Source organism: Somniosus microcephalus, chromosome 2, assembly GCF_052327205.1.
Source record: "Somniosus microcephalus isolate GS21.2 chromosome 2, FLI_Smic_1.0, whole genome shotgun sequence".
In the NCBI taxonomy this organism is placed as follows: domain Eukaryota; kingdom Metazoa; phylum Chordata; class Chondrichthyes; order Squaliformes; family Somniosidae; genus Somniosus; species Somniosus microcephalus.
The window spans coordinates 197,764,894-197,783,838 of record NC_140988.1 but is presented as its reverse complement, the minus strand read 5'-3'; the positions used below and the strand labels follow the sequence as shown (position 1 = coordinate 197,783,838).

General features: G+C 42.1%; 1 protein-coding gene across 1 annotated transcript in view; it reads right to left on the bottom strand.

Annotated features, from left to right (window-relative positions):
• Positions 1-18,501, bottom strand: part of LOC147123179 (kinesin-like protein KIF14) — a 43,671-nt gene extending 25,170 nt beyond the window's left edge. Inside the window, exon 1 of the mRNA XM_085965550.1 lies at positions 17,167-18,501. Coding sequence (XP_085821676.1) covers positions 17,167-18,269 — 1,103 coding nt within the window. The 5' untranslated portion in view covers positions 18,270-18,501. The remainder of the gene's footprint in view (positions 1-17,166) is intronic.
• Positions 18,502-18,945: the final 444 nt, after the last annotated feature.

Below are 18,945 nucleotides of genomic sequence, written 5' to 3'. Positions count from 1 at the left end.
CGGCCCCTCGAGCCTGCTCCGCCATTCAATAAGATCATGGCTGATCTGATCCTAACCGCCAATCTACTTTCACAGAACCATCTCCTGAATCTAACAGAATTAGACACACGAAATAGGAGCAGGATCAGGCTACACGGCCCCTGGGCCCGCTCCGCTACCCACAGGGCCATGACCGGTCCGAACCTAGACTCACATCCAAATTCCTGCCCGCTCCCCGTAACCCTTAATTCCCTTTACTTCTAGGAAACTGTCTATTTCTGTTTTAAATTTATGTAATGTAGCTTCTACAGCTTTTTGGGGCAGCATATTCCATGGACCTACCACCCTCTGAGTGAAGTAGTTCCTCCTCATCTCAGTTTTGAAAGAGCAGCCACTTATTCTAAGACTATGCCCCCTAGTTCTAGTTTCACCCATCATCGGGAACATCCTCCCCGCATCCACCCGATCTAACCCCTTCACAATCTTATATGTTTCAATAAGATCGCCTCTCATTCTTCTGAACTCCAATGAGTAGAGTCCCAATCTACTCAACCTCTCCTCATATGTCCATCCCCTCATCCCCGGGATTAACCGAGTGAACCTTCTTTGTACTGACTCGAGAGCAAGTATGTCCTTTCTTAAGTATGGACACCAAAACTGTATGCAGTATTCCAGGTGCGGTCTCACCAATACCTTGTACAACTGAAGCAATACCTCCCTATTTTTATATTCTATCCCCCTAGCAATGAAAGCCAACATTCCATTGGCCTTCTTAATCACTTGCTGCACCTGCATACTAACCTTTTGAGTTTCGTGCACCAGGACCCCCAGATCCCTTTGTACTACAGTACTTTCCAGTTTCTTGCCATTAAGATAATAACTTGCTCTACGATTTTTCCTGCCAAAGTGCATAACCTCACACTTTCCAGTATTGCATTCCATCTGCCAAATCTCTGCCCACTTACTTAGCCTGTCGATGTCCCCTTGCAGGTTTTTTATGTCCTCCTCACTCACTACTTTCCCTCCCATCTTAGTATCATCTGCAAACTTTGATATGTTACACTCGGTCCCCTCCTCCAAATCGTTAATATAGATTGTAAAGAGTTGGGGACCCAGCACTGACCCCTGCGGAACACCACTAGTTACTGATTGCCAGTCTGAGAATGAACCATTTATCCCAACTCTCTGCCTTCTGTTAGATAGCCAATCCTCTATCCATGCCAGAATATTACCCCCAATCCCGTGATTTTTTATCTTAAGCAATAATCTTTTGTGTGGCACCTTGTCAAATGCCTTTTGGAAGTCTAAATACACTACGTCCACTGGTTTCCCTTTATCCACCCTGTATGTTACTTCCTCAAAGAACTCCAGCAAATTTGTCAAACATGACTTCCCCTTCATAAAACCATGCTGACTTTGTCCTATTAAATTATGATTATCCAAATGTCCTGTTACTGTCTCCTTAATAATGGACTCCAAAATTTTACCTACCACAGATGTTAGGCTAACCGGTCTATAGTTTCCAGCCTTCTGTCTACTGCCCTTTTTAAATAAGGGTGTTACATTAGCAGTTTTCCAGTCTGCCGGGACCTTTGCCGAGTCCAGGGAGTTTTGGAAAATTATTACCAATGCATCCACAATCCCTACCGCCACTTCCCTCAAGACCCTAGGATGTAAGCCATCAGGTCCAGGTGATTTATCCGCCTTGAGTCCCATTATTTTACCGAGTACCACTTCCTTAGTGATTTTGATCGTGTTTAGCTCCTCCCCCCCCTATAGCCCCATTTGTCCAGTGTTGGGATATTCTTAGTGTCCTCTACTGTAAAGACTGATACAAAATATTCAGTGTTTTTGCCATCTCCATATTTCCCACCATTAATTTCCCGGTCTCATCCTCTAAGGGACCAACATTTACTTTAGCCACCCTTTTTCTTTTTATATAACTATAAAAACTCTTACTATCTGTTTTTATATTTTTTGCTAATTTACTTTCATAATCTATCTTCCCTTTCTTAATCAATCTTTTTGTTATTTTTTGCTGTCTTTTAAAGTTTTCCCAATCCTCTATCCTCCCACTAGATTTGGCTACCTTATATGCCCTTGTTTTTAGTTGAATACTATCCTTAATTTCTTTACTTAACCACAGATGGCTGTCTTTTCTTTTACACCCTTTTCTTCTCAGTGGAATATATATTTTTTGGAAGTATTAAAATAACTCCTTAAATGTACACCACTGATCATGTATCGTCTTACCCTTTAATCTATTTTCCCAATCCACTCTACTCAATTCCGCTCTCATACCTTCATAGTCTCCTTTATTCAAGCTTAGCACGCTTGTTTGAGATCCAACCTTCTCACCCTCTAATTGAATATGGAATTCAACCATGTTATGGTCACTCATTCCAAGGGGATCCTTTACTAGGACATTTTTAATTAATCCTGTCTCGTTACACAGGACCAGATCTAAGGTTGCTTGCCCCCTGGTCGGTTCAGTTACATACTGCTCAAGAAACCCATCCCTAATACACTCAATGAACTCATCCTCAAGGCAGCCCTGCCAATTTGATTTGTCCAATTAATATGATAGTTAAAATCCCAATAATTATAGATGTTCCCTTATTACAAGCCTCAACTATTTCCTGATTGATACTCCGTCCAACAGAGTTGCCACTGTTCGGAGGCCTATAGACTATGCCCACTAGTGTTTTTTTCCCCTTATTATTCCTTACCTCCACCCAAACTGTTTCATTATCCTGATCTTTTGACCCAATATCATTTCTCTGTATTACAGTGATTCCTTCCTTTATTAACATAGCCACCCCACCTCCCCTTCCTTCCTGCCTGTCCTTCCTGATCGTTAAATAACCTGGTATGTTTAATTCCCAGGCATTGTCTAGCAATCCTTTCCATTTCCCCCTAAGACTGATAAAGATTGCTCTATCCACATTGCCATGTAGACCTTGACTTCATTTCCTGCGTTTTTTCACAGAATATCAGCATCTGTTTCCTTTGCTGTAATTCTCTGCTGTTACTATGTGTGGTTCACATTTCTTAGCTTTTGTATTTTGTCATGAGGCCTGAAAGGTTTTGAAGTGTAGTCACTGTTGTAATATAGGAAGCACGGCAGCCAATTTGCACACAGCAAGCTCCCACAAACAGCAATGTGACAATGGCCAGATAATTTGCTTTAGTGATGTATGTTGAGGGGGGGTAAACATTGGTGAGGGCATTTGGGAGAACACACCTGCTCTTCTTCGAAAATGCGATGGTGTAGCGGTTAGGGTTGCAAAATTCTGGGAATTTTTAAAAGAGGAAACTTTCCATGGGAATTTATGGGAATTTTGAGTTTTTTTGCACACTGATGGTTTTTGTCTCTGACCCTTATATTATCTTTGTTGTCAAAATAGACATACTGTTCCATACAAATAAAAACAGGCTTTCAAAACTTTATTTAGGTTATAATTTTGAACTTTATTGAACCCCCACAAAAAAGACCCATCTAAAATAAAATAAAAAGAGCGTCAGCTTATTTAGCCTGTAATTTGTCCTTATTTTGTCCCTTTGAGTCTTCTACTCCTCCTCATTGCTCCTCCTGATTCTCTGACTCTGGCGTGTCCATTTCCTCCTCTGTGTCAGTGTCTAGCTGTGTGGTGGACACTTCTGTATCTGGCTCAATAAGTTGTAGGTTCGCCCGGATAGCCACCAGTTTCTCCACTCTCTTGTTAGTCAGCCTGTTGCGCACCTTTGTATGCGTATTCCCAAAAAGTGACCAGTTTCGTTCAGAGACCGCTGAGGAAGGTGGGATTTGGAGTATCACCGATGCAATAGGTGACAGGGCCTCAGATGCACAAAGTCCCTTCCACCAGGTATGTGCACTGATATGCTTGCATGATTCCCATATCCCATCCCCATTCCAAAGACCTTGCTTGGTAGAGAACTTTGCCAGACTTCCCAGAACTTTGCCCACATCCAGATTGAGATGGTGTGAGAGGGTAGAAATCACACTGTAAGCGCTGTTGATCTGTTCTCCAGAAAGTATTGGTCTCCCAAGATGCTTTGGGTCCAGCATGTATGCTGCAGCATGAATCGGCTTGACACAAAATTCTTGACGCGTCTGTATGAATTGAACAATTGCCTTCTCCTCTGCTTTGAGCAGCAGGGATGTGGGTAGGGCAATGCTGATTTGTTCTTTTAAATCAGTAAAAAGCCTGAGAACATCTGACAAGACAGCGTCAACTCCTTCAATCTGAGCAATTGCAGATGCTACTGGTGAGAGTAGTTTAAGGCTGCTAATCACTCTCTCCCAAAACACATCATCCAGCAGTATTTTCTTGATAACAACAGAAAATGCTGGAAAAACTCAGCAAGTCAGGCAACATCCGTGGAGAGAAATTTGAGTTGACGTTTCGGGTTTGACCCTTCTTCAAAACTGGAGAGAAAAGGAACTAGATCGAAGGCAGGGCTGCGATCGGACAAAAGAATTATTTTCTTGATGGTGGTTTCCATATCCCCAGACTGGGATATTGCCATTTCTTGCAGTGACTCCTTACCCTCCAGAAGGCTGTTGTACATTATGACAACACCACCCCATCTAGTGTTGTTGGGCTGCTTCAGTGTGGTGTTCTTGTTCTTTGTCATTTGCTTGGAGTTGTAGGTTGCTGCAACTACCTGTTTTCCCCTGACATACTTAACAACTTGCTTGGCTCTCTGTACAGTGCTTCCATGGTTCTCAAACCCATGATGTCCTTGAGGAGCAGGTTAAGCCCATGAGCTGCGCACCCAATAGACGTAATATGAGTGAAGTTGTTGCATTTGGATAAATGCTACTGCATCTTTGTGGCATTCTTTACATATGGCTTTCTACAGTGTTTGCACATGTACACAGTCTTTCCATCTTTAATGCCTGGGGTAAAATGCTTCCACACATCCGACGGTAAACGTGGCATTGTTCTATGCAGAGAAATAAAGGGCATTCATCTCTGTGTCGAACTGCGGTCGATCAGCACGATTGCAACAGGGTGAGGACATTTTTGCTGATGCTCCATGTGATGGAAGCATGACCTGTACACACACGACGCTACATCACCAATAGTGTATTATTTTGTATATTTTAAATTGAAGGACAACAGAGTTCAACAAGTAACTGGTTTATTTGGTATAAAGTCTGATTTACTTACTGCATCATCACAACATCAGCAGAAAACAAAATGACTTCCCTCAGGACCCCTAACCTGGATCTTAAAAAAACTATAGCAGTCTTACAGATGCCTGCAGGCCAATCACAATTCGATATGCAAATATTACAAATAGAGGGAGCTAATCGCTCATCCACTCAATCAGGACACATTTGTTCACAGTCACACACAAAACTTGTAATTATTAAAACAAGCCAAGTAAGAAGATAAATATATATTGATTAAGAAATTCCTTAATAATTAAGATTCCATCTCTTAGTAATTTTAAGAGAGGACCTGTGGAAAAAAAAAAAAGAAATACAAAAAAACAATATTATGCTAGCATGTGCTTTTTTGGGCAAAATTCCCAAGCTAAACTTCCCGTGGAAAATTTCCGGAAATTTACCGGAAACTTTCCACCCTTTTGCAACCCTAGCCGCTGTATTGTTGGGTTCACTCTCCCGGTACCTCCTTCACACTGCCTGGCTCGGCCTGCAATCTCCTACCCAGGAGGGAACTCGGTGACCCTCTGCCCTGCTCACAGGGAAAGGCTGAGCTCCCGGACCACTCCTGTCATGTTTGGCGCCACTCGGGTCATGTCGTGCGCACGACTTACGCTCCACGAAAAAACTTTCGGGTTTTAGAGGTTTTCGAAAGTGCGGATAAAGGATAGTCTACCTGTATTTGGCTAACAATTGCCTTGAAAGGCTGTTATTTCAACCAATCTTGAATGAAGTCCTATGGGGGGCTTCAGTCTACATATAGACTGAGCAAACCAAATTTGCAATACCAGAGTGGAGGACGAATTCATGGAATGTATACAAGATAGTTTTCTAGATCAATATGTTGAGGAACCAACTCTGGAACAGGCTATTTTAGATCTAGTATTGTGCAATGAGAAAGGGTTAATTAATAACCTTGTAGTGAAGGGGCCTTTAGGGAAGAGTGACCATAATATCTTAGAATTTTATAATGAGTTAGATGAAGGGACCAAGTGTACTGTAGCAAAATTTGCAGATGATACAAAGATAGGTGGGAAAGCAAGTTGTGAGAAGGACAGAGTCTGTAAAGGGATCTAGATAGGTTAAGTGAGTGGGCAAAAATATGGCAGATGGAGTATAATGTGGGAAAATGTGAGGTTATCCACTTTGTTAGGAAGAATAGAAAAGCAAAATATTATTTAAATGGAGAGAGACTACAGAATGCTGCGGTACAGCGTGATCTGAGTATCCTTGTACATGAAACACAAAAAGTTAGCATGCAGGTACAGCAAGTCATTAGGAAGACAAATGGAATGTTGGCCTTTATTGCAAAGGGGGTGGGGGAATGGAGTATAAAAGTAGGGAAGTCTTGTTACAACTGTACAGGGCGTTGGTGAGACCACATCCTAGAGTACTGTGTACAGTTTTGGTCTCCTTATTTAAGGAGGGATATACTTGCATCAGAGGCAATTCAGAGAAGGTTCACTAGGTTGATTCCTGGGAGAGGGGGTTGTCTTCTGGAGGAAAGGTTGAGCAGGTTGGGCCTATACTCATTGGAGTTTAGAAGAATGAGAGGTGATATTGAAACATACAAGATTCTGAGGGGGCTTGACAGGGTAGATGCTGAGAGGATGTTTCCCCTCGTGGAGGAATCTAGAACGAGGGGGTATAGTTTCAGGATAAGGGGTCGCCCATTTAAGTCGGAGATGAGGAGGAATTTCTTCTCTCACAGGTTTGTGAATCTTTGGAATTCTCTATCCCCGAGAGCTGTGGAGGCGGAGTCATTGAATATATTCAAGGCTGAGATAGACAGACATTTGAACTACAGGGGAGTCAAGGGTTATGGGGAACAGGCAGAAAAGTGGAGTTGAGGCAAAGATCAGATCAGCCATGATCTTATTGAATGGCGGAGCAGGCTCGAGAGGCCGAATGGCCTACTCCTGCTCCTATTTCTTACGTTCTGTCTCCGCCCGTAAGGGACACAAGGAGAAATTATAATGGGGAATAAGGAAATAACAGAGAAATGAAACAAATACTTTTTGTCTGTCTTCACGGAAGAAGACGCAAAAAACTTCCTGGAAGTAGTGTAGAACCAAGGGTCGAGCAAGAATGAGGAACTGAAAGAAATTAGTATTGGTAAAAAAATAGTACTGGAGAAATTAATGGGACTGAAAGCTGATAAATCCCCTGGACCTGATGGCCTACATCCTAGGGTTCTAATAGAGGTGGCTATAGAGATAGTGGATGCATTGGTTGTCATCTTCCAAAATTCCATAGATTCTAGAACGGTTCCCGTGGATTGGGAGGTAGCAAATGTAACCGCACTATTTAAGAAAGGAGGGAGACAGAAAACGGGGAACTACAGATTGATTAGCCTGATCAGTAGTAGAGAAAATGATCGGATTTATTATTAAGGATGTGGTAACAGGGCACTTAGAAAATAATAGTATTGGGCAGAGTCAACACGGATTTATGAAAGGGAAATCGTGTTTGACGAATCTTAGATTTTTTTGAGGTTGTAACGAGCAGAATAGAATAGCATGGATGGAGGATTGGCTAACGGACAGAAAACAGTAGGAATAAACGGGTCATTTTCGGGTTGGCAGGCTGTAACTAGCGGGGTACTGCAAGGATCAATGCTCGGGCTTCAGCTATTCACAATCTATATCAATGATTTGGGTGAGGGGACCAAATGTAATATATCCAAGTTTGCTGATGAAACAAAGCTAGGTGGGAATGCAAGTTGTGAGGAGGATGCAAAGAGGCTTCAAGGGGATATAAACAGGCTAAGTGAGTGGACAAGAACATGGCAAATGGAATATAATGTGGAGAAATGTGAAGTTATCCACTTTGGTAGGAAAAATAGAAAAGCAGAGTATTTTTTTAATGGTGAGAGATTGAGAAATGTTGGTGTTCAGAGGGACCTGAGTGTCCTTGTACACGAATCACTGAAAGTTAGCATGCAGGTACAGTAAGCAAATGGTTTGTTGGTCTTTATTACAAGAGGATTTGAGTACAAGAGTAAAGATATCTTACTGCAATTATATAGGGCCCTGGTGAGACCGCACCTGGAGTATTGTGTACAGTTTTGGTCTCCTTACTTAAGGAAGGATATACTTGCCATAGAGGGAGGAAGGTTCACCAGACTGATTCCTGGGATGGGGGGGTTTGTCCAATGGCCAGAGATTGAGTAGACTAGGCTTATATTCTCTAGAGTTTTAGAAGAATGAGAGGTGATCTGATTTGAAGCATACAAAATTATTACAGGGCTTGACAGGGTAGATGCAGGGAGGATGTTTCCCCTGGCTGGGGAGTCTGGAGCCAGGGGTCACAGTCTCAGAATAAGGAGTCGGCCATTTAGGACTGAGATGAGGTGAAATTTCTTCACTCAAAGGGTGCTGAATCTTTGGAATTCTCTATCCCAGAGGGCTGTGGAGGGTCAGTCGTTGAGTATATTTAAGACAGAGATCGATCAATTTTTGGATATTAAGAGAATCAAGGGATATGGGGATAGTGCAGGAAAGTGGAGTTGAGGTTGATGATCAACCATGATCTTATTGAATGGCGGAGCAGGCTTGAGGGGCCGAATGGCCGACTCCTGCTCTTATTTCTTATGTTCTTATGATTTGCTGTGGTGCATTAGTAGACCAAATATAGAATTGCCAGTTCCATTGCCTAACTTTTGGGATATATGAAGGGAGCTTAACACAATGTTAAATAGTCTGAATCTGCTCATCAATTTCACATGTAGCCTAGAAGTTCAGTTGTTGAATATGTGTGTAGAGTTATTGAATTTGACGGTCTTGTTTGAATATTTATCAAAAGGCCTTTCACTTTTGTAAATCAGTCTACTGACTGCTACGTAGGATGACTTTGACATAACTGCAGCAAAGAGTGTTTAGGCTTGTCTCACCGATGGACTGATCTGATGTGGAATTTTAGAAATTTGGGGTGTGTTTGCATTAGTGAAACCACTGACAACATTGGTTCATTTTGAACAATTTGTCTGAGCAGAGTTTGGTTGAATTTAGGGGATATACTTTTGTTCAGGTGAATGGTAGTAATAGTAATTATAAATTTAATGTCTATTCAAACAAATGGGAGTTGATGGTATACAACACAAGGAAATTTACTTACAACGTTTAAGTGAATGGGGTCCTTAAATTGAGTGCACAAGAATGTAGGGTGCAATAGATCGTTTACTGAAAAGTTACCTTCAGGACAAGTGTAGATTAAGGTTGTAACAAATATTTCTGCAGGACATTTCCACTTTTTGTGTACCTGTCCTTCGAGACTGTAAAGTTAGCACCAACTGGTTTAGATGGTGTGATCAGGAGAACAAGAACTGAGGCTGATAATGCAGCTTTAAATCATACCTATGATGTCAAAACCACATTGAGCTAGGAAAATGAGTATAGAACCTTCATAGGTTTTCTGAATGTAGTTCAGCATTCATGAAACTTTGTCAAATAATAATCAGTAGAACGAGTGATAAAACTGAAGGACTAGTTCAGACACAAGATAGGTTAAAGTGCTGTGTTAAATAAAGTGTTGTGTTAAATAATGAAAGAGCTTCATTTTGGTTTGAGAACTGTTGGAAGTATTTCCAGTGCAAAGTTAAGAGGCTGCAATAGTCCAAGATACTAGCCCCCTTCCCAAATTAAAATAGCTTCAATCGGAGATAAGATAATTGTATCAGTTTGAATAAAGTTCTGTGGATATCCACTATGACATATCTCCTAACTGAAAATGATGTACCTGGGTGATATATTGAAGAGGAATAGATGGTGAGGATATCCAACCAAGGCCACAACCTTGTACGATAGCAAAATACTGCAGATGTTGGAAATCCGAAATAACAACAGAAAATGCTGGAAAAACTCAGCAGGTCAGGCAACATCCGTGGAGAGAAATTTGAGTTGACGTTTCGGGTTGAACCCTTCTTCAAAACTGGAAAGAAAAGAAACTAGATCGAAGGCAGGGCTGCGATCGGACAAAAGAATAAAAGAAACAAAAGTAGTAAGAGAGATTAGAAGCTAGACGAGATGGTAATAGGCTGGGATTAGGTGTAAAGTGTACTGGCAGGGCAAAAGATAGCTGCCAGGTGCGAGAGAGAAACAAAAGGAAAGCGGGGGGGGGGGGGGCGGGGAGGAGTGGAACAATTACAAGAGAAAATGAAATGGAGGCCGAGCTTATGATCTGAAATTGTTGAACTCGATATTGAGTCCGGAAGGCTGCAGAGTGCCTAATCGGAAGATGAGGTGCTGTTCCTCGAGTTTACGTTGAGCTTCCGTGGAACAATACAAGAGGCTAAGGACGGTGAGGTCCGAGTGGGAATGGAGCGGTGAATTAAAATGACAGGCGACCGGAAGCTCGGGGTCACCCTTACGGACTGAACGGAGGTGTTCCGCAAAGAGGTCACCCAATCTGCGTTTGGTCTCCCCAATGTAGAGGAGACCGCATCATGAGCGGCGAATACAGTATACTAGATTGCGAGAAGTACAAGTAAATCGCTGTTTCACCTGGAAGGGGTGTTTGGGGCCCTGGACAGTGGAAAGGTATAGGGGCAGGTGTTACATCTCCTCCGCTTGCACGGGAAGGTGCCAGGCGAAGGGGAAGGGCTGTTTGGGGTGATAGAGGAGTGGACTAGGGTGTCTCGGAGGGAGCGGTCCCTGTGGAATGCTGAAAGGGGAGGGGAGGGGAAGATGCGTTTGGTGGTGGGATCACTTTGGAGGTAGCGGAAATGCCGGAGGATGATCCGTTGAATGTGGAGGCTGGTGGGATGAAAGGCCACAACCTTACTCAGCATGCATGTCTTTTTTTCTTCTTCGTTCCCCTCTTTTGTTTGTATTCAACCAGATAAATGCCTCTTTGTTCTTTGTCAAGTTCAGCATCTTTCTGAGAATACAGTATATGTGATATGGTTTGAATGTTAAAAAAATTAAGCTTTTTAAAAAAAAAAAAATCTCATTTTAGTCAATAGCGTACTCCTGTTGGTTTATTTGTAAGATTTAAAGATACTGTCTTAGAAAAAAGAACTGTTGTATAGCTAGCTGAAACTGCAGTATATTGGCCATTATGGTCATCATTTACTTATTTTTGTTTCAATTTATCATGCTTTTAGATATTTATAAAACACATTGGGGTAGGGCAGCCTGATAGTTAAAATGGCAGTGTGGATTATTGATGAATATTTGATTCCCCACACTGCTGATTTCTGGATCACAATGGAGGTCAAGCATCTCCCAGGAGGGCAGTAGAGTTGTATGGACTACTCGTCTCTTGGCAGACAGTGAAGAGTAGCAGTTGCAGTAGTCGTTGCACAGGGAGGCCTCCTGCCCTCACTGCTTGGAGGCAGCAAGAGTGAAGTGGAGGAAAGGGAGACCAACCAAGAGGCAATGGACAGAAGTTACCTGCCTTCAACTGAGGGTACATATCCTCAGAATAGAGCAGAGTTTATATGAATTTTTGTGAACACTATTGAAATACAGGTACACGTTGTCTTTTGTGTCTTCCAAGAGTTGCTCTCCAGATTTGCAAAAATAAACCAACGCAATGCTCAAGGTGAACAAAATGGCTTGCAATCAAGACAGATCATTGGGAAACAATAGATAATGTTAAAAGATGGAGCAAAGCCAATCTCTGAATTTTGTGAAACATTGGCTTACCCTGTGCAATTTTCAAGCTTAAGTTGATTTTGCAGTTGCCTATCTCTGGAAATGCATCTGAAGTTTGGTTTTATCTTTATTAAGTGTCAGCTGTGGATCAGTTGGTCGCACTCTCTCCTCTGAATCAGAAGAGTAGCAGTTGTGGGTTCATAATCTGGGCTGATACTCCAGTGCAGCACTGAGGGAGCACTGCTGTCCTTTGGATGAAACGGTAAACCGTGACCCTGTCTGCCCACTCAAGTGGACATAAAAGATCCCATTGTAGGTATTCGTGGTCACCGATGTAGGTATTGGACGAATTCCTACTTAATAATCGAGTTCGACTCCAGGAGAACAATCAAAAAGGTTTTTAATGCAGGAACAGAGGAATTCAAACAGGTTGCAGAGCAAGGTACAGGAGAGCCATAAAATAGGTGGTCTTCAGACGGAGACGCCACGAGGACTGAGTAGGCAGTCCCGTGGATTGCGTGATGACGCCATCGCGTTCTTCCCGCGCTTGAGTAGTTGCGTGATGACGTCATCGCGTTTGCCCGCGCTTGAGACGGTCACGTGATGTGTGACGTGACGTCATCGCGTTAACCCACATCATCGCGTTCGCCCGCGCTCCCAAAGGAGGAAAGCTACATCGTTACGTTAAAGGGAATTATGTACGGTAAGTAAGGGACACTCGGTGGTACCGCTACTAGGGTTGCAAAGGGGTGGAAAGTTTCCGGTAAATTTCCGGAAATTTTCCACGGGAAGTTTAGCCCCCCATAGCACTGTTGCCTCACAGCGCCAGAGACCCGGGTTCGAATCCAGCCTCGGGCGACTGTGTGTGGAGTTTGCACATTCTCCCCGTGTTTGCGTGGGTTTTCTCCGGGTGCTCCGGTTTCCTCCCACAGTCCAAAGATGTGCGGGTTAGGTTGATTGGCTATGATAAATTGACCCTTAGTGTTAGGGGGATTAAATACGTGGGGTTACAGGGATAGGGTGGGATATGTGTTGGTGTAGGGGTTACGGGGATCGGGTGGGATATGTGTCGGTGCAGGCTCGATGGGCCGAAATGGCCTCTATCTGCACTGTGGGGTTTCTGTGATTCTGTGATTCAAGATTGGTTGAAATAACAGCCTTTCAAGGCAATTGTTAGCCAAATACAGGTAGACTATCCTTTATCCGCACTTTCGAAAACCTCTAAAAACCGAAAGTTTTTTCGTGGAGCGTAAGTCGTGCGCACGACATGACCCGAGTGGCGCCAAACATGACAGGAGTGGTCCGGGAGCTCAGCCTTTCCCTGTGAGCAGGGCAGAGGGTCACCGAGTTCCCTCCTGGGTAGGAGATTGCAGGCCGAGCCAGGCAGTGTGAAGGAGGTACCGGGAGAGTGAACCCAACAATACAGCGGCTAGGGTTGCAAAAGGGTGGAAAGTTTCCGGTAAATTTCCGGAAATTTTCCACGGGAAGTTTAGCTTGGGAATTTTGCCCAAAAAAGCACATGCTAGCATAATATTGTTTTTTTGTATTTCTTTTTTTTTTCCCCACAGGTCCTCTCTTAAAATTACTAAGAGATGGAATCTTAATTATTAAGGAATTTCTTAATCAATATATATTTATCTTCTTACTTGGCTTGTTTTAATAATTACAAGTTTTGTGTGTGACTGTGAACAAATGTGTCCTGATTGGTTGGATGAGTGGATGAGCGATTAGCTCCCTCTATTTGTAATATTTGCATATCGAATTGTGATTGGCCTGCAGGCATCTGTAAGACTGCTATAGTTTTTTTAAGATCCAGGTTAGGGGTCCTGAGGGAAGTCATTTTGTTTTCTGCTGATGTTGTGATGATGCAGTAAGTAAATCAGACTTTATACCAAATAAACCAGTTACTTGTTGAACTCTGTTGTCCTTCAATTTAAAATATACAAAATAATACACTATTGGTGATGTAGCATCGTGTGTGTACAGGTCATGCTTCCATCACATGGAGCATCAGCAAAAATGTCCTCACCCTGTTGCAATCGTGCTGATCGACCGCAGTTCGACACAGAGATGAATGCCCTTTATTTCTCTGCATAGAACAATGCCACGTTTACCGTCGGATGTGTGGAAGCATTTTACCCCAGGCATTAAAGATGGAAAGACTGTGTACATGTGCAAACACTGTAGAAAGCCATATGTAAAGAATGCCACAAAGATGCAGTAGCATTTATCCAAATGCAACAACTTCACTCATATTACGTCTATTGGGTGCGCAGCTCATGGGCTTAACCTGCTCCTCAAGGACATCATGGGTTTGAGAACCATGGAAGCACTGTACAAGAGAGCCAAGCAAGTTGTTAAGTATGTCAGGGGAAAACAGGTAGTTGCAGCAACCTACAACTCCAAGCAAATGACAAAGAACAAGAACACCACACTGAAGCAGCCCAACAACACTAGATGGGGTGGTGTTGTCATAATGTACAACAGCCTTCTGGAGGGTAAGGAGTCACTGCAAGAAATGGCAATATCCCAGTCTGGGGATATGGAAACCACCATCAAGAAAATACTGCTGGATGATGTGTTTTGGGAGAGAGTGGTTAGCAGCCTTAAACTACTCTCACCAGTAGCATCTGCAATTGCTCAGATTGAAGGAGTTGACGCTGTCTTGTCAGATGTTCTCAGGCTTTTTACTGATTTAAAAGAACAAATCAGCATTGCCCTACCCACATCCCTGCTGCTCAAAGCAGAGGAGAAGGCAATTGTTCAATTCATACAGACGCGTCAAGAATTTTGTGTCAAGCCGATTCATGCTGCAGCATACATGCTGGACCCAAAGCATCTTGGGAGACCAATACTTTCTGGAGAACAGATCAACAGCGCTTACAGTGTGATTTCTACCCTCTCACACCATCTCAATCTGGATGTGGGCAAAGTTCTGGGAAGTCTGGCAAAGTTCTCTACCAAGCAAGGTCTTTGGAATGGGGATGGGAATCATGCAAGCATATCAGTGCACATACCTGGTGGAAGGGACTTTGTGCATCTGAGGCCCTGTCACCTATTGCATCGGTGATACTCCAAATCCCACCTTCATCAGCGGTCTCTGAACGAAACTGGTCACTTTTTGGGAATACGCATACAAAGGTGCGCAACAGGCTGACTAACAAGAGAGTGGAGAAACTGGTGGCTATCCGGGCGAACCTACAACTTATTGAGCCAGATACAGAAGTGTCCACCACACAGCTCGACACTGACACAGAGGAGGAAATGGACACGCCAGAGTCAGAGAATCAGGAGGAGCAATGAGGAGGAGTAGAAGACTCAAAGGGACAAAATAAGGACAAATTACAGGCTAAATAAGCTGACGCTCTTTTTATTTTATTTTAGATGGGTCTTTTTTGTGGGGGTTCAATAAAGTTCAAAATTATAACCTAAATAAAGTTTTGAAAGCCTGTTTTTATTTGTATGGAACAGTATGTCTATTTTGACAACAAAGATAATATAAGGGTCAGAGACAAAAACCATCAGTGTGCAAAAAAACTCAAAATTCCCATAAATTCCCATGGAAAGTTTCCTCTTTTAAAAATTCCCAGAATTTTGCAACCCTAACAGCGGCCCATCCGATAGCTGCAGCGGCCCGTCCAATCGTCTTCTCTCCCCCCGACCCGATTTGTGGGCCAGCTTAGTGTAGGAGTCAGCCGATATCCAGCTTTCCCACAACTGGCGGCGGCAGTCGAGCCCCAGACCCCCACTAAGTCAAGGAATTCAGATATGGAGCAGGGGGAGCCGGAAACCTCGATCTAACGGCAGAAATCAGCAGCCGTTTTGTTAGGGGAAGAAAAAAAACCTAGCATTTTTTTTAAACAGTCAGGCTGTGGAAAGAGTCTCTGTAGCTTAGCAACAGCTTCAGAGACGCTTCCAAGGCAGGGCCCGAGTGTTTACAAGTTGTTGCTAAGCAACAGTGTTTGTTGTCAGATACGAAGATGATGAAAACCTTCTGAAATCCGAAAAATTCCGAAAACCAAAACACAGCTGGTCCCAAGGTTTTCGGATAAAGGATAGTCTACCTGTAGCACATTTGTAAAGCTAAAATGAACACTAGGAACTTGAACAAACTAAGTAAATAGTTTAAAACTTAAAGCTTGAACAGATATTTTAGTCAGAAAAAAAAAGTAAAATTTAATTTTTTTTTAAAAAGTCAGTGAAAATGGGGGGGGCAAGTAAAGGGTTTGATTATCTGCAAAACATATTTTAATTTAAAACTGTTTTCGGTGTTTATTTTATTTAAGGGAATAGGACTGTACTGAAGTTGAACAAGGTATTTTAGTTGTGTGAACTGAAAACTTAATCCACCCAGATCAAGAGATAATCATTTCCCTTGACCTGATGCCAGTCTAAGGACTTACAGGAAACTTTGGTTTATCCGGAGGTTGCATGTCCGGAAACCTCGATCTAACAGCAGAAATCAGCAGCCGTTTTGGTTAGGTTTTTTTTTCTTCTTCTAGCATTTTTTTTAAATTTTTTATAAACAGTCAGGCTCTGGAAAGCGTCTCTGTAGCTTAGCAACAGCTTCAGAGACGCTTCCAAGGTACGGGCCGAGTGTTTACAAGCTGTTGCTAAGCAACAGTGTTTGTTGTCAGATACGGAGATGAAAACCTCCGTATCCTTCAACATTAGCGCTGGTCTATCCGGAAGTTTTGATAGATCGGCAGCAGCTCGGTCCCGTCGGTGCCGGATATCGCGAAGTTTCCTGTATTCGTTTTAAAGGAAGAGACTCCTTGCAAATCATGTTCCATATCACTGTAGGATTAACAATTATGACCTATTGCTCTAAATTTGCAGCAATCATCACCAGCTGATTACCAGAAACACACATGTACACAATAAAATAGTTTCTATGTATCCTTAATACATTTTTCAAAGCTATAAAAAGGTCAGATGAGTTAAGAATCATACTTCCAATGCTTTGTACTCTGCTTCAGTGTATCACTGGTTTATTGCTCCTTTTACCCACACTATATAACATTGCATTTTCACTACAACAGTGGCATTGGTGTGCAGCAGTTTCATTTTGCACCAGTACTAAGAAGTTAGTGTAAATCTGGAGTCAGAGCCTAACCTGCAGGGAGTTTCATTCCACTTCACTCCAGGCTCAGGTTGATTTTGGACTTCAGGAGTTAAAGTACAGCACTAGCTTCAGTAGAGAAATGAAACAATTTCACACCCATGCTATAAACATCATGTAAATGGAGTCTTAAACCAATATGGGGAAAAAATAATATTGCCTCAAAGACCTTTTAAGAATTGAGCCTTTTGATGTAGAATTTCAAAACTGTGTACTTTCTGTGAACAGTTTGGACTCCTGAGAATCTGGGTCAACCAATTCAATTTTCTAATGCATTTGTTTCATACACTTACCTATTGCTGAAAGGCCTCACTCGAACAGCCACAGTCACAGCACTGTCTTCTCCATTTAAACATTCATTCCCTGCGCATGGTATCTCTGCCTGCTTGAGGGTTCCTTTTGTAAGTGTTCCACTTCTTGGTGGTTTTCGATCTCCATTATCCACCACTGAATTTGCTGAATATTTTAAGTTATTGATCCCAGAATCCATTGTTAGTTTTGTGCTCTGGAAGCCTTTGGCCATTGTTTTAACAGAATAATTAGATGGGTTTTTGGTTTCTTGCTGATTACCAAACTTCATCATTGCGATTTTGATTCCATCAGTCGTTAAAGTCCGAGTTCTAATTAAATTCTGTTCACTGGGTACTTTAAAAGCCTTTTTCTCGGCCTTTTGCCTGTTATCATTTCCATCAGGTTGACCAGCCACCATCCTTTTAACAGGTGTTGTTGACGGTTTGCTTAGGGTCTCCACCTTGTTAACTGTTGTCCGATAGGAAGAGGTTATTGACTGTTCTTGTTCCTTGCCAATTGAAGCCTGCTTTGCAGTTGTAGAAAGAATGCTTCTGGTATCTATTACCTTTTGCATTAATGAAAGTTCTGCAGAAGATGCCAAACTTGTGGAATTGGTGCCTTTGGTTTGCAAAAGGTTATTATTTGGGCCCAGCATGGAGGTAGTTTGTATTTTGCCGCATGCATTTTCCTTCAAAATGCCATTTCCTCTTTCTGAGTTACCCGCTTTAATACGGCGCTGCAATGCAAGTCTTCTTTCTCCTTCACCTATATCATCATTTATATTAGTATCATCATGAGCACAAGGATTTCCTTTATCCACAGTTTTTCTTCTCTGGAGGGTCAACCTACCCTCACATTTGGACAGCATAGGGGTTCCTAGAGTTCTTTTACTAGCTGACACTACATAAGTCTTATTAATCTCATTGCTTTTATCCAGGGGCAATGTTGACTGTCCTTGTGTCTCGTTGTCCTTCACTTGGGATGTAGGTTGTGGACCAAACCTCGTGCTTCCTTTCTTCAGAACGTTGACTGGATTTTGCTGCCCTGAACGGAGAGCACTGATTACCATGGTTCGATCCCTGGAAGGTGTGGTGTTAGTCGGCATTTTACTTAGCAGGATTTCGATGAAGGCCACCTAAAAGTAACTATTCAGCTTTTAACTAACTAAAAGACCGAAAGCAGAACAGAAATATTTTCAGCAGCCAAGAATTTTTCTTTGATGTAGACATGTTTACAAACTGTTGCTGAAATACACAAAAAAACTATTACAATGTAGTTACAGTCAAATATTTTCAATGTTTTCTGTAAATTTGTTCTTGAGGTTTCACTACATTAGAGATAGGTATTATATTAGCAGCCATAAGCAATGTAAATATGTAGGTTCATTTTTGTTTACTACAGTACATAGTCTGGGAACAAAAAAAGTGAATGATCCATATAAGTTTTATATTAGACATTTTTAAAAATTGTAACTATTTATACTACAGTTTTGAGAAATAAATAGGCAAAACAGTGTGTGAAATAAATGATTATCAAGGTTCCTTTTTAAACCACAGATTTTAACTTTTGGCATGACCCAAATATGGAGACAGTTTCAAACTCAACAATGAAGTAGAAATGACAATTAATTCTGGAGATTTATTTTTAAAGTCAAAATAGAAATATTAAAATTGAATTTAAAGCAAAGTTTTGTTTCATGCCTTCAAATTTTAGCTACACAATTGAGACAAGACGACGACAGGGTAAATCTGAACCAACTGTGCTTCCTCTAAAAAGGTCAA